This window comes from Erpetoichthys calabaricus, chromosome 9, assembly GCF_900747795.2.
Source record: "Erpetoichthys calabaricus chromosome 9, fErpCal1.3, whole genome shotgun sequence".
Lineage (NCBI taxonomy): Eukaryota > Metazoa > Chordata > Cladistia > Polypteriformes > Polypteridae > Erpetoichthys > Erpetoichthys calabaricus.
The window spans coordinates 168,810,609-168,827,869 of NC_041402.2; the positions used below are offsets into that span (position 1 = coordinate 168,810,609).

Here is a 17,261-nt window from a genome sequence, read left to right on the forward strand (position 1 = left end):
TGAGTATCTTTTGTTATTGCTTTTGATTTTCTGGATTTTTGAACCCTTGCTCTGTTTTTGACCTCGCCTCTGGATTTCATATTGGGACTGCGTTATTTAGTATTTTTGAACCTCTGTTCTTTTTCAACCACTGCCTTTGGATTCTGTACTGGGATTTTGCTGTGTCTGCCTTGCCTCTTCAGGCATCTCCTTTGTGCTCTTTGGAGCTTTGTTCTTGCACAACCCATTTTGTGGAAATCAACCTTTAGCTTTAAAGATTTGTTCTCAGCCCTTTGGGCTTCTAGTTGGGGTTTATGACTGTGTTTTCTCTCCCACTAGTGGGCAACTTTTTGTATCTGTGCTTTCGGGATACCCCAGATCATGACACAAGGATTATAGACTAAAATCTACTAAAACTACAATTTTTCAATCACAAAACATCCAAAAATGATATATTTTTTTACCTCATGCAGTTTATATTGATGACCAAGAAAATTTGGAATTAAAGACCCACCTCACTACCTCGTTCTTTCTTAAATTCAAAAGCACAGAATTGTGGGAATGCATTTTCCATTTTACAATGAACGCTGCCTGTTCTGGAAGTAACTGTTAATAATATTTTAGCAAAAAGTGTATGTGTTTTTCTTATTTTGAGCATACAATTGGATAATGAACATGTGAATTATACGACACAAGTAACATTAACTTGTTTTCTTTTGTTCATGGATGTTCTTCACATCATTTGCCATTGTAGAGCACAGGTCACTGTTAGGGTCGATTGTATCACAAACATTTTCTCCTGTTCTGCTTGAGGTTAATTAAGAATGATTAATTAAGAACATGGGCGGCACGGTGGCGCAGTGGGTAGCGCTGCTGCCTCGCAGTTGGGAGACCTGGGGACCTGGGTTCGCTTCCCGGGTCCTCCTTGCGTGGAGTTTGCATGTTCTCCCCGTGTCTGCGTGGGTTTCCTCCGGGCGCTCCGGTTTCCTCCCACAGTCCAAAGACATGCAGGTTAGGTGGAATGGCGATTCTAAATTGGCCCTAGTGTGTGCTTGGTGTGTGGGTGTGTTTGTGTGTGTCCTGTGGTGGGTTGGCACCCTGCCCGGGATTGGTTCCTGCCTTGTGCCCTGTGTTGGCTGGGATTGGCTCCAGCAGACCCTGTGTTCAGATTCAGCGGGTTGGAAAATGGATGGATGGATGGATAATTAAGAACATGAAATTAAAAATGTTTCTCAGTCATTACTACAAACTACATGTAACATATAAAAAAATGTCATTTTTTTGGTGGAGTACAGTATTCCTTTAAAGCTCTGTCCATCCATTCATCTGTCTATCCATCAATTCATCCAACTGTTTTCTGTTTCCATTCATTAGAGTTTAGTGGGAATCTGGCATCTATATCTAAAAATTATGGGGTGAAAGAAAAAGCTAGCCCTGGTCAGAATGTCGTGCTGATTTAGAATCAGATGTTTCCTGTGTCTCTTTGGAATGTGGAAGGAAATTGGAGTAGAGTTCATCAGCGTTAATCCACATTGAAATAAGTAGAATGTGTAAACTCTGCACTGACAGCAAATGAGTGGAGAGGTGCAGTGCTACATACAGAACAAACTTACTATGCAAATTATGTTATTTATTTTCCATGCTAACGTATGTTCCGTTGAAAGGTTGCAAAGGCTGGAGCCTGCCTTCATGACATTAGGAACAAGGCAAGAATTTACCCTAGTCAAGGTGCCCATACATTGCTGAGCACACTTAAACCCATACAGGGCCCATTTAGAGTTGCCAATCAGTTGGTCATCCTTGAGGTCAAACCACAGAAAATCATCTTCACTAATACAATCCAATGAAGAAGCACTGGGTGGAGGACAGGAGCCAACTCTGAATGCGGCACTAGTGCACTGCAAGGGACCCTCCCTTTGACAAGGCCATGTTAGACCTATCAGTCCATCTAATCTTCACTTTGATAGGAAGATGTAGAATAATGGCAGAAAAACCCCTAAACAGACACTGGGAGAGCATGCAAACTCCACACGGGTGGTGAAAAGGCCAGGATCTGAACTTTGGTCTTTAGGGGGTATTTAGTAGAAGCATTTGCCCCTGTGTTGTTCTTGCAGTTATTTTGAGATTGAAAGGAAATTATAATGAACGGCATGGATGACAGAAATTTTCAGGGGTGCTACCAGAGGCACCATCTATTGACTCTGTCACATATTGTGGATACAGCTTTATGCAGCACAAAGCATTAGGCTCCTGTATCCATCCATATTCAAACCTGCATATCCTGAGAAGGGTCACAGGGAAGCTGGAGAGTATCCCAGTAAGCAAAAGGTGCAAGGCAGGAATAATCCCTAGACAGGACGCCAGTCCATCAGAGGGTGAACATGCACACATGTGCACACTAATTTAACAACACCAATTCACCTCACCTGCATGTTTTTGGGAGGAAACCGGAGCACCTGCAGGACACGGGGAGGACAATCCAAACTCTACACAGTGAGCACCCGGGATAAGAACCCCCATCTCATTGCAAGACAGCAGCGCTACCACTGCACCACCATGCCACACAGCTCCTGCATGAAATCAGAAAACGCTTTTGTGTAACCAATGAATTCTGTGGGGAAGGATTTGATGTGAAGTATTTGTGTTTGTGAAATGGCACACTTTACATTGCCTCTGTCCTATGGTGTGATTTTAGGCTTATGCAGACCATCTTTGAATGGTCCAGGCTTTAGCTCTATGTTCAATAGACTGTAGCCCCTGGCTGAGTTACTGCATGTCCATACGCTGATTTCTATATGAGTCTTGTTTTAACGGATTGCACCTTTATTCTTATGTTAATTTTAGGCTTAAGATTCTAATGGATGCAGTGCCTTTAATAGCCATTGGTTGTAATATGGTTTGTAATTATTAAATTATTACTAAATATGGTCTATAATTAATACATTTGATCTCTTGGCAATTTTAACATTTTACTCCTCTCTTCTTTTCAGTCCCTCCCAAAATCAGAAGTATATCATCCAACATCTCTGTGAGTGAAGGGGACAATGTCACACTGAAGTGCTTAGCCTCAGGAAAACCAGAGCCGGAAGTGACATGGAAACACCTCTCAGCCATAGGTAGGTGAAACTTGGAAGGCTAAGGTGCGGAGAGGATGGGACCCCAAATATACCTCTTAATGGCCTGTAGTTATGATGATACATGCTCATGGTTTTGCAAAGAGATGCCATTACTGCCGCATGATGCTAACTGATTTTGATTAAGCTAATGGCAAAATGAGAGGACTGCTGTAAGTGCGTGGAAAATGTGTCCTTCAGTGGTCTTCTTCAGAATCTCTTTTTTCCCAATCGTTTTAATGATGAGCAGTGAAACAGAAAGCCAAGTGAGAACAAATGAGAGCTGGAATTCCAGTGTGGAAACCCAGTTTGTTCACCCAAAATAGAGGCAAAAAAGAGCAGCAATGTGGCTGTGTCTGTGACTCCAGCTTCTCTATTATGTGGTGCTTATAAGTAATTCAGACCAGAAGGGGCCGGGCATTGGCTGGTCTCCTGGTGGGCAGTGCTCTGTGCTGTTGGTGGAAACAGAAGTATGTCAGTCCCTGTGCAAGCATAAACTCTTTCTCCCTGGTGTAGCTTGTTATTACTCCCCTTGAAAGACTCACCAATTGGTCATATGTGACAAAGCTGAAATGAATTCTTGCCTTTTTGTTGCTTCTTTGATATTATTTACAGTGTGCCTAGTATATGGGATTGGGTTCATGTTAAATCATTGTGTAGAAAGGAAAAAATAAAATAAATGAAAGTTATAAATAGGATCATCAAAAACAGATATCTGGAATTTCAAGATGTTAAGTCTCCCAAAACACGATTCAAAACTCACATTTTAGGATTATGTAGAGAAATTTAAGTGTTATACTTTAGTACTAGGGGCCTGAGTTGCCGTGAAAGCTTGCATATTGTAATCTTTTTAGTTAGCCAGTAAAAAGTGTCATTTTGCTTGACTTCTCACTAGTGCCATACTTTATTAATGATGAGCAAATGGGTGCCACTGGTGTCTCTACAAGGTATGGCACAGCTACATCCTGTCAGGAATGAGTGACTGACAAAGCCCAACAAAATTTTGGGGGTGCCAACCTGGCCGCCCTGTTTAATTGTGAGCAACAAGGAAAGAAACTTAGTAGAAAAACAAACAGGCACTCAATGGCACAAGCATCAAAAAGCAAGCAAGAGAACTTTAGTCACTGAATTTGAATCTAAAAGGACACTTCTGGGATGTGGTGGATTCACAACATGAATGTGCAGCTAAGAAATCTAGAGAGACTATGGGTAGCAATTATGTCAGCATGGACCATAATGTCAATGGAATGTTTCCAACATCTTGAAGAATCCATGCCACCAAGAACTGAGACTGTTTTAAGAGCAGAAGGAGGCCCTGCCCAGTAATAGTGTAGTGGTCCTAATCATATGCTCAGTGAGTGCAGACAGCATGGTGGTACTATAATTACTGCTGCTGCCTGATGGATCCAGAATCCTGGATTTCAGTCCATGTGTGGTTTTCTCAGTTGTGGGATGAATTCTGTTTTTTTAGGTTTGACTTGATTGTACAGTATGTGAGGGTCAGCTCGAGTTGGATGGTTTGGAGACAAAGTCAGAAAGGCGAGATTGCGTTGGTTTGGACATCTGCAGAGGAGAGATGCTGCATATATTGGGAAAAGGATGTTAAAGATAGAGCTGCCATGGAAGAGGAAAAGAGGAAGCCCTAAGTGAAGGCTTATGAATGTGGTGAGAGAGGACAGGCAGGTGGTGGGTGTAACAGAACAAGATGCAGAGGACAGGAAGATATGGTAAAAGATGATCTGCTGGGGCAACCCCTAACGGGAGCAGCTGAAAGAAGAAGAAGAAGTAATGTTACCTTCTTTGTTGTATAAGTTAGACTTGATGGTATGGAATGTTATATTTTTAGAATAAAATTAATTAAAAAAGAGAGAACTTTAGCCTCTGAAGGCTCAATGCAAAGGATCTGTCCATAGAGCTCCCTCCTGTAGTAGGCTTGACTCAAGACTGAGGCACCTCTGTCTGGAAATGGCCACTTTTACATGGTGTTGTGATGTGAAATTTTGCATTCAAGTTGATAAATATTTTGTATGTCTTTATTTGTAACGTAGACAAAGCAATGTAATGTTAGTGTTACATTAATAACAGCAATGGTTTGATGGTTTAAGAACCCCTTCTCCCCTTTAGGACTGAGTCTCTTTGTAATTTTATGACAGGGTTTGGGGGGAAGTGCCTCAAACAAGTTTGGTAAGTGTTTCTCTACAGGATTCTCAGTCAACCCCCAGAGGAAAGCCAGGCTGCCTAACTGGAAAACTTTAGCTCAACAAATGGTTTTGGGGGGTGGCAGGTGTGAAGATGTTTTCTGTTCCCCCATTGGTCTGAAGTATGGCTGTTTGGAACTGTCTTGTATCATAAGCCTTTAAGTACCACAACACCTTATTGGTTCTAGGAGTTGGACAGAAAACATATACATTTGCTTGCTTTACTTCGCTCTCTGTCTCTTACCAAACTGATGAAAGACCATCTCACACACCATGAACTGAAAAGGATAACACAATGAAGAGCACAGCTCGGCAGCCATATTGAGACAGGCCTGTTCTGAAGAAAGCTGACCACAAAATGATGCCTTAACTACAGACATTTAAAGTAACTAACAAGTCCATGTGCCGCCTGAAACTACACATCACCATTTATCAGGTTGTATGGTTGCCAATATTCAAATGCACTTTGCATATTGTTATTATTTATTAATATTATCAATAATACATTGTTTAAATTGTAACTTAACTCCTGCTTGTCTTTTACTACACCTAACTGCATGAAGTTATACATGTAGAAGGGAAGGTGGGGAGAATTTATATGGCACAATATCTTATAAACAGTGATAAGTCTAAGATTTGAGGCATTCTGACAAAGGCTACATATTAATAATACAAAATGGGAAAGTAGAGTAAAATATTAGTCTACCAAGACAAAACACATGGTTTGCACCACAAGGGGCGGGACATCTTGGAGTGATGAGGGTGGGGTCAGTCACCCCCATGGGGTATCTTCTCAGATCTGCAGAGGGAAGAGACAAGACTGTTAGTGACAGTGGCCCCTCTCGTCCCAGAGTGATACTGCATACATGATCTGAGCCGATAAAGTGATCCACAGACACGCATGTACATCCACATCCTGTGGGTGGTGGCAGCTTCAGATGGACTTTTGAGAAAAATCATATTAGATAAACCATAAAAAAATCAAAGACTGGAAGTCAGATGTATTTGTATATATAAAATATTAAGGTCTGTCCATCTGTCACACATTTACTTGCAGAGTATTGGAGCTAAAACCTTGATCAAGGTCTTAACTGAAAGCTTGTCAGCTAATATGTTCTTGAAATTCATGCAATTTGAGGTAGCAGCAACCTTGGCAATGTGACCTGTGATGGTGTTTATTACCAAAGCATGACCTGTGTGGTTGTGTGTTTTGTACGGCAAAGTGACATGGTAGAAAGCAAAAAGAAGAGCAGGAATTGATCTACTTGCTGAGCGCCAAGCAAATCGTAGAGGTCAGTTACGTGACAGAGAACGAGAAACAATAAGAAGTTAAGACACTTAGGTACGTAAAGAAGAAAGAATTAATTGTGAATATGGGACAATTGACCAGCAGACAAACATAATGGCTCATACTGTATGTGTAAAAGACAAAGTCCAGGATAGAGAATGAGAACAAGGGAGAAATGCATACTGAGAAACAGAAGATTGCCAAATACTCGAAACGTTCAACCATATGCAAACATTTTTTATATCAATGTGTGTTTGTGAGGCACTACTTAGGAATGCTAGATCACCAAACTGTATTGTGTATTGGTGAAGACAAAAGAATATGTTGGCAAAATAGATGTGAATCACCAGAAGTAATAAAAAAGAGGAACGGAAGGAAGTAACTATATAGAAAACATCACCAGTTTCTTATTATCAACTTGTTTTTTATTTGTGTTTTATTTTATGTGTTTCTCTAGTTAGAAATTAATTTTTAGATCTGTGTGTGTTTTTTTCTATATGCATGTTGTAATTTTTTGTTGTTCAATACTGTGTTATAATACACTATCTGTATTATTTTAGCTATGCTGCATTTTTAATCTTCACTTCAGTCAATCTTTCTTAAATTAAGCCCTGCATCAATTACACATAAATCAAAGTAGAGAATGGCCATACGATTAATTATATAAAATGTAAATATCCGTATAATAAAAAAGAGCAACCACTCAGGCACAATATTACAAATGTTATAAATGTTAAAGCATCTTTAAATTGAGCACACAGGCATCCAACAATTTTATGTTAATTGTTATGACTGGAATGTGAGCCTCCAATCTTAGGCATATGTGAGTTTTTAAAATTCTACAGAGATGTAAGATTTATTTATGCATTTTAAGTTTTATCATGTCTGGCAGTAATGAAGGAGCTGTAGTTCTAAAACACACTGGCCTGCGAGTCATGGGGAAGAGACGCTATGACTCCATCTTTTAACAGAATCCCACTGACATCTTGGCTTTATACCTGCTTGAAACTATCTTAGAATGCGGATAATTATAAGGCCATCTATTATTATAAACGAGTAATGAGCATATAAAATGGAAGCCCTTGTGTTCAGACATAAAATTGTGAGAAGCCTGTGTCCTCAATTTAAAGATGGTTTAACATTTGTAATATGGAGGCTGGGTGGTTGTTCTTTCTCATTATTTTGATATTGTAATTTTAAATAAAATGTGATACTGCTGTTCACTACTTTGATTTATGTGTTTTTAATCTTGGCATGCCCGCATAGCGTTTCCTCCAGGTTCTTCTTTTCTTCTAATCTTTCCCCAACGATGCGGCTGTTAGGTTCACTGGCGAACCCAAATTGGCCATATATACGTATGTGTGTGTGTGTGAGTGTGGCACTGTGTATAAGTGGGATCTGTAGTGGTCTGGTGCCCCGTCCAAGGCCTAGTGCTACTGTGATAGGCACTGCCCCACCATAATGTCCCTGAAATGGACTAAACAGGTTTAAGAATTGTATGTTATGTCATGTTATGTTATGTTGTACCATGACCTGAACTGATTACCACATTATAGAAAAGAATTTTGCAAAACGCAGGCTTTATTAAGATGATCATGTTATATCCTTCGCAGTTAGGAGACCTAAGTTCGCTTCCCGGGTCCTCCCTTCGTGGAGTTTGCATGTTCTCCCCGTGTCTGCATGGGTTTCCTCCGGGTGCTCCGGTTTCCTCCCACACTCCAAAGACATGCAGGTTAGGTGCATTGGCGATTCTAAATTGGCCCTAGTGTGTATTTGATGTGTGTGTGTGTGTGTTTGCCCTGCGGGTTTGTTCCTGCCTTGCCCCCTGTGTTGGCTGGGATTGACTCCAGCAGACCCCCATGACCCTGTAGTTAGGATATAGCGAGTTGGATAATGGATAAATGGATGGATGTTATATCCTTGTGAGGTAACATCACCAGAGGGGCTGAGCTTGGAACATGAAGCCAATCAAGGAGGAAATCAGGTCAATACCTGACAGCCTTACAGTCCAGGGGGCCATGGGGTTGACATTCTACTATGCGGATGGTAAAATAATATTATGATAAAAATGTGTTCTTAGAAAAATCAAATTCTCTAGAAACCAATTGTTGTATTTACTACAGGTTAGAACTAGCATCTCATGCGTACATTTAAACATCTCATATGTACATAAAAGTATCCCGTATATACGTGAAAATATCTCTTACGTATGTGAAAGTATCCCGTATGTATGAGATATTTTTATGCATGTATGATATAATGTTTACCCCATAGTTTTTTTCACTGTGTGGGTCAGAGCTTCCATGGGTAACCAGGTTCATTTATTCCTTTGTTTCTCCAGCAAAACAGTGGCCATTTTGATCTTGTGCCAAACCTTTTAGGCTCCTCTCCATCATGGATGACCAATTTTTCCACTCATTACTTCTTCAAGGAGAGGAGGTGACCACCTGTTTTTGAGTTCTTCAAGACTGTATGTGGTGCTGTGGATTCCAGACCACCAATGTATTAAAAGGGGACTGCCACTTTCTCATATACGAAGTATAGGGAAAGTATTGGAATCGTCCAAAAAGTTTGACGTCGAGATTTTAATGAACCTTGACGTTTTAGACATCCCTGAGTCCGAAAATACCATTTTTGCAATTATGTCTTTGCGTGTGTGTTATGTAAACAGGACACCTTAAGTACTCTTTCACTTAGGTCAACCGAATTTTGCATACAAGTATTAGGAACAAAACATAGATTTCTACCAACATTTGGGCTATTTCCGCTAACTGGAAGTGGTACTTTACCTTTTATTCATGCAGCTGCAGAGTCTGATTTATTCAACTCTACTTTTATAAAAATTGTTCAATATATTATTAATTTGATTTGATGTCTTGTTGATGGTTCTTTAATGTACATAATTATAAAAATATAATCATTGTCTTGCGGTTTACTCCTCAGATATCCATCCCCATATCTGAGTATACAAGAAAGTCCAGGGGAGACTACTCCCGATTTTTTTTCTTACTGAAACAATTTTCCTGTGTGCTCTTGTACTAAACCTTTCATGGTTTTCTCCATTCCAAGACAATTTTTGTATGATTTAATTCTTCACAGCCTGTTTTGAGTTGTCCTTTATTATACTGTACTTAGTGTTAATATATTTCAGATCCCTGATATGTTAGAGTAACAGTATGGAACCATGGTACATTATTCTTTTTTTTTTTTTCCATGTAGAGTGGCCATTTAACTCTCCATCCCACCCTGCCGGTCCTTTCTCCACTCCTCCTTTGTCAATACATTTGTAAACTTCCTATCTCTTTTATTCTGCCAGTCATGGCTGCTTAATATGCAAACAACACTCTGGTCATTGGGATGCAAGTGGCAGAGTGTCTTACCGCATTGTCATGTTCTGCTCTCAGACAGGATGAACTTCTTGTATCAGCTCACATAATAGCCATTTATTTCCTTTAGCTAACCGTCTTGAAAGCAAACATATGATTATTGTTATTATTATCGTTATTAATAGTGATGCCTTTCCTTTTGGCTTTGAGCTGCATGCAGGCATCTGTTTATTTATTCTCTGCTTCTCCTTGGAGAAAAGGGTTTAAAATGCTTCATGTCATTCGCTGGTTTTATGCGCCTGGACATTTGACTCTTCATTGTATCTGTACAAGAGTCCCTGGATTGAAATGTTAATTTGACAAGACTGTGGCTGCCCTGTTTTCTGAAGATAACTGGAAGGTGCTTTGATGGCCTTCCACTGCAGACACGGCAGGAGTCTCGGTTGGAAGCTCAAGCCGCGCAACCTCTTTTTTCAGTAATGAATGACTATCATATCAGGGCACCTCTCCTATGTGGAGTTTAGCTCATTAAAACACATGAAAAATGACTTCTTTGGTGCAGCTAGCCAAACACGTCCTAATCGCACATTAACACAAGTCAGACATTTGAATATTTGAGCGTAAGCTTTGTGAGTCGTGCCTGTTTGTTCCTACGCGCACGTCTGCCATTTCTGGCCATTCCCTGTCAAAATGAAAAAAGAATTATTAGAGGTGAGAGCTAAATGAGAAACAAAAAATAGACTCTACATTCAAGGTGTGTCATCCTCCTTGCAAGTTTTTATTTTTAGTGCCTTTTTGGTATCAGCCTCATCATCCAATATTCTTTTTTAAAATATTTTTTGATTGTTCTCCTTATCGCTTCCTCCAGAATGCGGTGCGATTGCCATGAGTACTGACCAGCTATTCTGAGTTGGGTTTATTGTACTCATTGCTGGCATCAGCTAAGTGGACATGGTGCAAATGAAAATTTCTGCGCTCATGTTCACTTCAGTAAACTCATATGAGGCATCACACAAGATGCTTTGTGGATAATACAAACTAAACCAGTGGTCTTGAACTCTGGTCCTGGCTGCAGGTTTTCATTTTACTCTTTTTCTTAATTGGTGACCAGTTTTCACTGTTAATTAACTCCTTTTCCTTTCATTTTGATCAATTTGTTTTTTAAGATTTGTTCCCCTGAATTGCTTCATCATTCCTCTGAATTGCTTCATTTCTTTCCTTAAATGGCACCCAAACAGAAATGAAATGTGAAGTTAGTAAGAACACAACAGAAGACCAACTAAGTCAGGGCCTCCAACTCCAACCAATTTCATTCCAACCAGTTCCTTAATGTTTTTTGTTAATTAAACCTGTTCCATAATTCCATGACTTGTTGCTTCCCTCATTGTCCAATAGCAGACATGTTTGAAATTGTTTGATTTTCTCTTTTCTAAGAGCTTGTATAAAGTGTTTTGGGGACCTGATGAGATCAACATTTCTGAGACCTGCACCTTTCTTTATTTTCAGATATTATATGATGGTCACAGTTTGCTGCTCATGTTTTGGCTTCTTTTTGTATCTCATTATTGTTTGGCAGCTAATTAAGGAATAAGAAACAGTTAAGGGGTCTGAGTCATCAAGACCAAGTCAATTCAAATTAATTGAAAAGAAGTTCAATAGCAGCAAAAACAGGTCACTAATTAAAAAAAGGGTTTGAATGAAAACCTGCAGCCCTCCAGGACCGGAGTTTGAGACCACTGCACTAAACAGTAGTAAGCTAGCAGAACTCATGTAGAATCTGACTGATACGGAGAGAAGCCAGACATACAAATTTACTAACCCCATAAAAACCTTTATGTAGTTGAACAGATTTTTGTTTTTGCTTATTTTTAACTCACAGATAACATTTGAATTTGGCCCAATAGCTCCCTCTAGAGGCACCAACTGGCATATGTACAGCAGTTCATAATTGACATGGAGGTGCCAGATACAACAACAACAACAACAACAACAACAATAATAATAATAATAATAATAATAATAATAATAATAATAATAATAATAATAATTAGTAGTAGTAGTAGTAGTATTATGTGATTAGAGGGCCAGAATGACTAGACCATGGTTGGTTAGTTAGCCAGGATATTGGAATATACTTTACTCTCTACGAAAATGCCCAGGAATCTTTAATGACCACAGTGAGTCAGGGCCTAAAGTTGACTTTTTGGCACCATTTTTACACTGCAGTGTCCCCCTCACTGCACTGGCAAAATGGGATATACACACACTTATTATAGGGTAAGTACCCCTACTAGTCTCATCAACACATCCGCCAGCAGCAACCCAAGCTGCTTCCTGGTCGGTCTCCCATCCAAGTACTGACTGGGCCCAAAAGTGCTTAGCATCAGGTGGATGACCTATTCTGAAGTGTATGTAGTATGGCTGCTGGCTTATTTACTTACCTACTCAGTTGCATAAACAAACAGATTTGTAGACCCTCTTAATCCAAATCAGAACTACAGGGTGCCAAAGCTTTCCTAGTACAATAATAATAATAATAATAATAATTCATTACATTTATATAGCACTTTTCTCAGTACTCAAAGCGCTATCCACACAGGGAGGAACCGGGAAGCGAACCCACAGTCTTCCACAGTCTCCTTACTGCAAAGCAGCAGCACTACCACTGCGCCACCTGTGCAAGGCAAGAAACAGTTGGAATAGGGCGGCAATTCATCGCAGGGCCCACTGACACACACTACCACACTCACATACTGAACGATTTGGAATTACCAATCATCCTGGCATTTATATAGTTGGGAAGCCAAGGTATCCAGGAAAAATCCTGACAGACATAGGAAGACTGTGCATTCTCCATATGAGCAATGACTAGGCAGAGGGCTTGAACCCAGGATACTGGAACTGTAAAAGTACACAGGAACTGTGGCACAGATTAATAAATATACATGACAGTGATTTATACGTGCAATAGCTGGAGTACCAGCTGGTATTCCCTGAAAAAGTGGAAAACAAAAAATACTCATGGGTTCTAAAGAAGTTGGAATCATTTTTTTACAAGACAATGGTGATGCTTGGGTGAGTTGGTCTGACCTTCTCCAAGTCAGGTTTCCTATTGAATGCCTATTTCTGGGGGGTACACATTTTATTACATTCCCTTATTTGGCTAACACTTTTTTCCAAGGTGACTTCCAACATTTGAAATACAATTGGTTCCATTTCTTTTGTACTGTATTTCCAGTTGAAGCACAGGCAGTTGAAGTAACTTACTCATGGTCACACAGTCCCATTAGTGGGACTTGAACCCACAACCTCAGGTTTTAAAGTCCAAAGTCTTCACCTCATGGCGGGAGTGGGTCATTCATTGTCCAGCTGGTGAGTTCCTGAACCGAGGAGGTAAATGGAGATGAGTGAATAACAGTGACTGTGTCCTGTCCCACTAAGGGTCAGTCCATCTTAATGTGGGACAGGAATTATATGTCTGTCTAGTTATGTTTTGAGGTCATTACTGGTGGGGGAAGCCAAAATTAGATGGTAACATGCGCTACACAGTAAGCCGCCTTATACAGTGCATCCAGAAAGTATTCACAGCGCATCACTTTTTCCACATTTTGTTATGTTACAGCCTTATTTCCAAAATGGATTAAATTCATTTTATTCCTCAGAATTCTGCATACAACACCCCATAATGAAAACATGAAAAAAGTTTACTTGAGGTTTTTGCAAATTTATTAAAAATAAAAAAACTGAGAAATCCCATGTACATAAGTATTCACAGCCTTTGCTCAATACTTTGTCGATGCACCTTTGGCAGCAATTACAGCCTCAAGTCTTTTTGAATATGATGCCACAAGCTTGGCACACCTATCCTTGGCCAGTTTCGCCCATTCCTCTTTGCAGCACCTCTCAAGCTCCATCAGGTTGGATGGGAAGAGTCTGTGCACAGCCATTTTAAGATCTCTCCAGAGATGTTCAATCAGATTCAAGTCTGGGCTCTGGCTGGGCCACTCAAGGACATTCACAGAGTTGTCCTGAAGCCACTCCTTTGATATCTTGGCTGTGTGCTTAGGGTCATTGTCCTGCTGAAAGATAATCCGTCGCCCCAGTCTGAGGTCAAGAGCGCTCTGGAGCAGGTTTTCATCCAGGATGTCTCTGTACATTGCTGCAGACATCTTTCCCTTTATCCTGACTAGTCTCCCAGTTCCTGCCGCTGAAAAACATCCCCACAGCATGATGCTGCCACCACCATGCTTCACTGTAGGGATGGTATTGGCCTGGTGATGAGCGGTGCCTGGTTTCCTCCAAACGTGACACCTGACATTCACACCGAAGAGTTCAATCTTTGTCCTTCAGGTGCCTTTTGGCAAACTCCAGGTGGGCTGCCATGTGCCTTTTACTAAGGAGTGGCTTCCGTCTGGCCACTCTACCATACAGGCCTGATTGGTGGATTACTGCAGAGATGGTTGTCCTTCTGGAAGGTTCTCCTCTCTCCACAGAGGACCTCTGGAACTCTGACAGAGTGACCATCGGGTTCTTGGTCACCTCCCTGACTAAGATCCTTCTCCCCCGATCGCTCAGTTTAGATGGCCAACCAGCTCTAGGATGAGTCCTGGTGGTTTCGAACTTCTTCCACTGTGGAGGCCACTGTGCTCATTTGGACCTTCAAAGCAGCAGAAATTTTTCTGTAACCTTCCCCAGATTTGTGCCTCAAGACAATCCTGTCTCTGAGGTCTACAGACAATTCATTTGACTTCATGCTTGGTTTGTGCTCTGACATGAACTGTCAACTGTGGGACCTTATATAGACAGGTGTGTGCCTTTCCAAATCATGTCCAATCAACTGAATTTACCACAGGTGGACTCCAATTAAGCTGCAGAAACATCTCAAGGATGATCAGGGGAAACAGGATGCACCTGAGCTCAATTTCGAGCTTCATGGCAAAGGCTGTGAATACTTATGTACATGTGCTTTCTCAATTTTTTTATTTTTAATAAATTTGCAAAAATTTGCAAAAATCTCAAGTAAACTTTTTTTCACGTTGTCATTATGGGGCGTTGTGTGTAGAATTCTGAGGAAAACAATGAATTTAATCCATTTTGGAATAAGGCTGTAACATAACAAAATGTGGAAAAAGTGATGCGCTGTGAATACTTTCCGGATGCACTGTAAGTGGTATCAGTTTAAAAATCCTGCATGTACATAAAATGAACTGAAACCAACAGACTGAGACTCAGGAGTGCTCATGGGACCAGACTGAGCCCCTCATATACCTTTATTCTGCCTACCTTAATGGGAAAGCCATGTCACTTCTGTTTCTTTTTCCTTTCTTGACTGAGGCAATCTGTGCCATCGACTTAATTTTGCAATCATTTATAAGAAAATCATTTGTTGTCATAACACCAAGCCAAGGCCATTTGAAAAGTGCTCAAACTGGAAGAGACACTGCCCAAGCCTGAATCCTCATTTTAAAAGTAATCAATAGCCGCCACGCTAATGGAATAGGATGGCTTTTAAAGCGCTGCATAGCAATGGGCGATTCGGCACTCCAACATAATTAACCTGAGCACTCTAGGCTCTCCTTTAGAAGAACATTTATAATCTTGTTAATGGTGGCTGTTGGCTCACATTGGCGTTAACTCGTTTGGAAAACGACACGACATGTGCTGGAGTGACACGATCATTCAACAATTTCAGCCGAGTAGCATTTGTTTCATTTAGGCTTCATATATCCATCCATCCATTTTCCAACCCGCTGAATCCGAACACAGGGTCACGGGGGTCTGCTGGAGCCAATCCCAGCCAACACAGGGCACAAGGCAGGAACCAATCCCGGGCAGGGTCCCAACCCACCGCAGAGGCTTCATATAATGCATTCCAAAACACAGAGTTAAATCATTTGGAATTGGTATGAATTAGAAGAGTCCACAGCAAACATTTCATTATATGAGAATTGTGACACTTTTTTTTTAGAAAACTTCAATGACAACTCATCTTGTAATTTTATATTAGACAACAGTGAAGAAGAGTAACACAGTGCTTGGCACCACTGCCTCTTCTGTCCAACATCCTTGGGGGTTAGGATCTTGTGTGCCCATCAATGTTTGCATGAAAATGATTTGTTACTTTGTTTTTATTTTCACATATTCAAAGATGGTAATTCTAATCTACCCCAGTGCATGTTTGGCTTCAGTGGTCAATGTGATAGACTATTGTCCTGTCCAGTGATGGTTCCTTCTTTGCATCCACTGTTGCTGAACCTCTGCTCTACCCTCAGTAACCCTAATGTTATGTATCTTATTTATAAATGTCTATGCGTGGAAGTGTGTGTGTGTCTGTCCGGCCCGGAAGTGAGAGGTGGAGTCGGGGTAAGGGCTCAGAAAACTCGCTTAGCCGCTAATAACACAAGCGGGATCAGCACATCAGCAAAACAAAACGTCAGAAGAAAGACAAAGTCGCTTAGCCGCTAACATTGGCAAAACGGTATCCCTTCTACTTTTTTTTCCGCCGCTAATAACATAAGCGAGGCAAGCATGTCAGGCAAAACAAAATCCTCCTAGGAGAGAGACACCCAGAGTAGTTCCTTTCGATTTACCTGACATCTCTACATTTCATTTTTTTTTTCTGACGATTTCAATAGTTTCTAGGACTGCGGGCTTTTAACAACACAGGCTTACACAGCTAGTATCTTATATACCTTATATATAGTCATAGGAATCTATAATAATAAAATAAGGTGCCTACGTGAAATCCCTCCACTCCCGCAATGATGTCAAGTAGCCACAGGTTTCACAGGGAGAACATAAACTGCAAATTAAAAATTATGAATGAAACCTTGCTACTTCTCCTGGCCATCCTACACAGTTCATTAACTGCTGTCTAACAAGTGAAATAAAGTTTATTCTTCCTTTATCTCTCTCTCTCTCTCTCTCTCTCCTGTCATTGAACTAGACACTCATGATTTCCAATGTAATTCACCAGGTGTCACATTACTGAGGTGTGAACATCATGTAGGGTACATCAGGAGACGTATTGATGATCTTTCCATTTGGGCTTGTGATTATTTCAATATCCATTTTCCTCTTGTTCTGTGAGATAATTTTGATGGATATCCACATCTAGATATGGCCTTAAGTATCCTCCAGTTGTAAGCTATTTGTCTCACATAGACATGTTCTAATCCTCTCAAGACTGCTTTAAACTTCTTGTTGTCTTCTGAGGTCTCATTAAATCTTACAGTTCTCTGTACGAGAAAACTAAATTAACTACTGTGGATTTCTTCACTTCATATTGTAGATGGCTTCTCAGATGTGTCCTACAGATTGGCTCTTTGATTGGTTCACTTTGCACTCAGTTATTTTA

At 40.5% G+C, this 17,261-nt stretch overlaps 1 protein-coding gene across 3 annotated transcripts in view; it reads left to right on the plus strand.

Annotated features, from left to right (window-relative positions):
• LOC114658249 (neurotrimin-like) overlaps nt 1-17,261 on the plus strand; it is a 702,230-nt gene that overhangs the window by 482,012 nt on the left and 202,957 nt on the right. For all 3 annotated transcript variants that reach the window (XM_051931916.1, XM_051931915.1, XM_028810397.2), the window contains exon 3: nt 2,970-3,095. In XM_051931916.1, the coding sequence (XP_051787876.1) occupies nt 2,970-3,095 (126 nt within the window). The remainder of the gene's footprint in view (nt 1-2,969; nt 3,096-17,261) is intronic.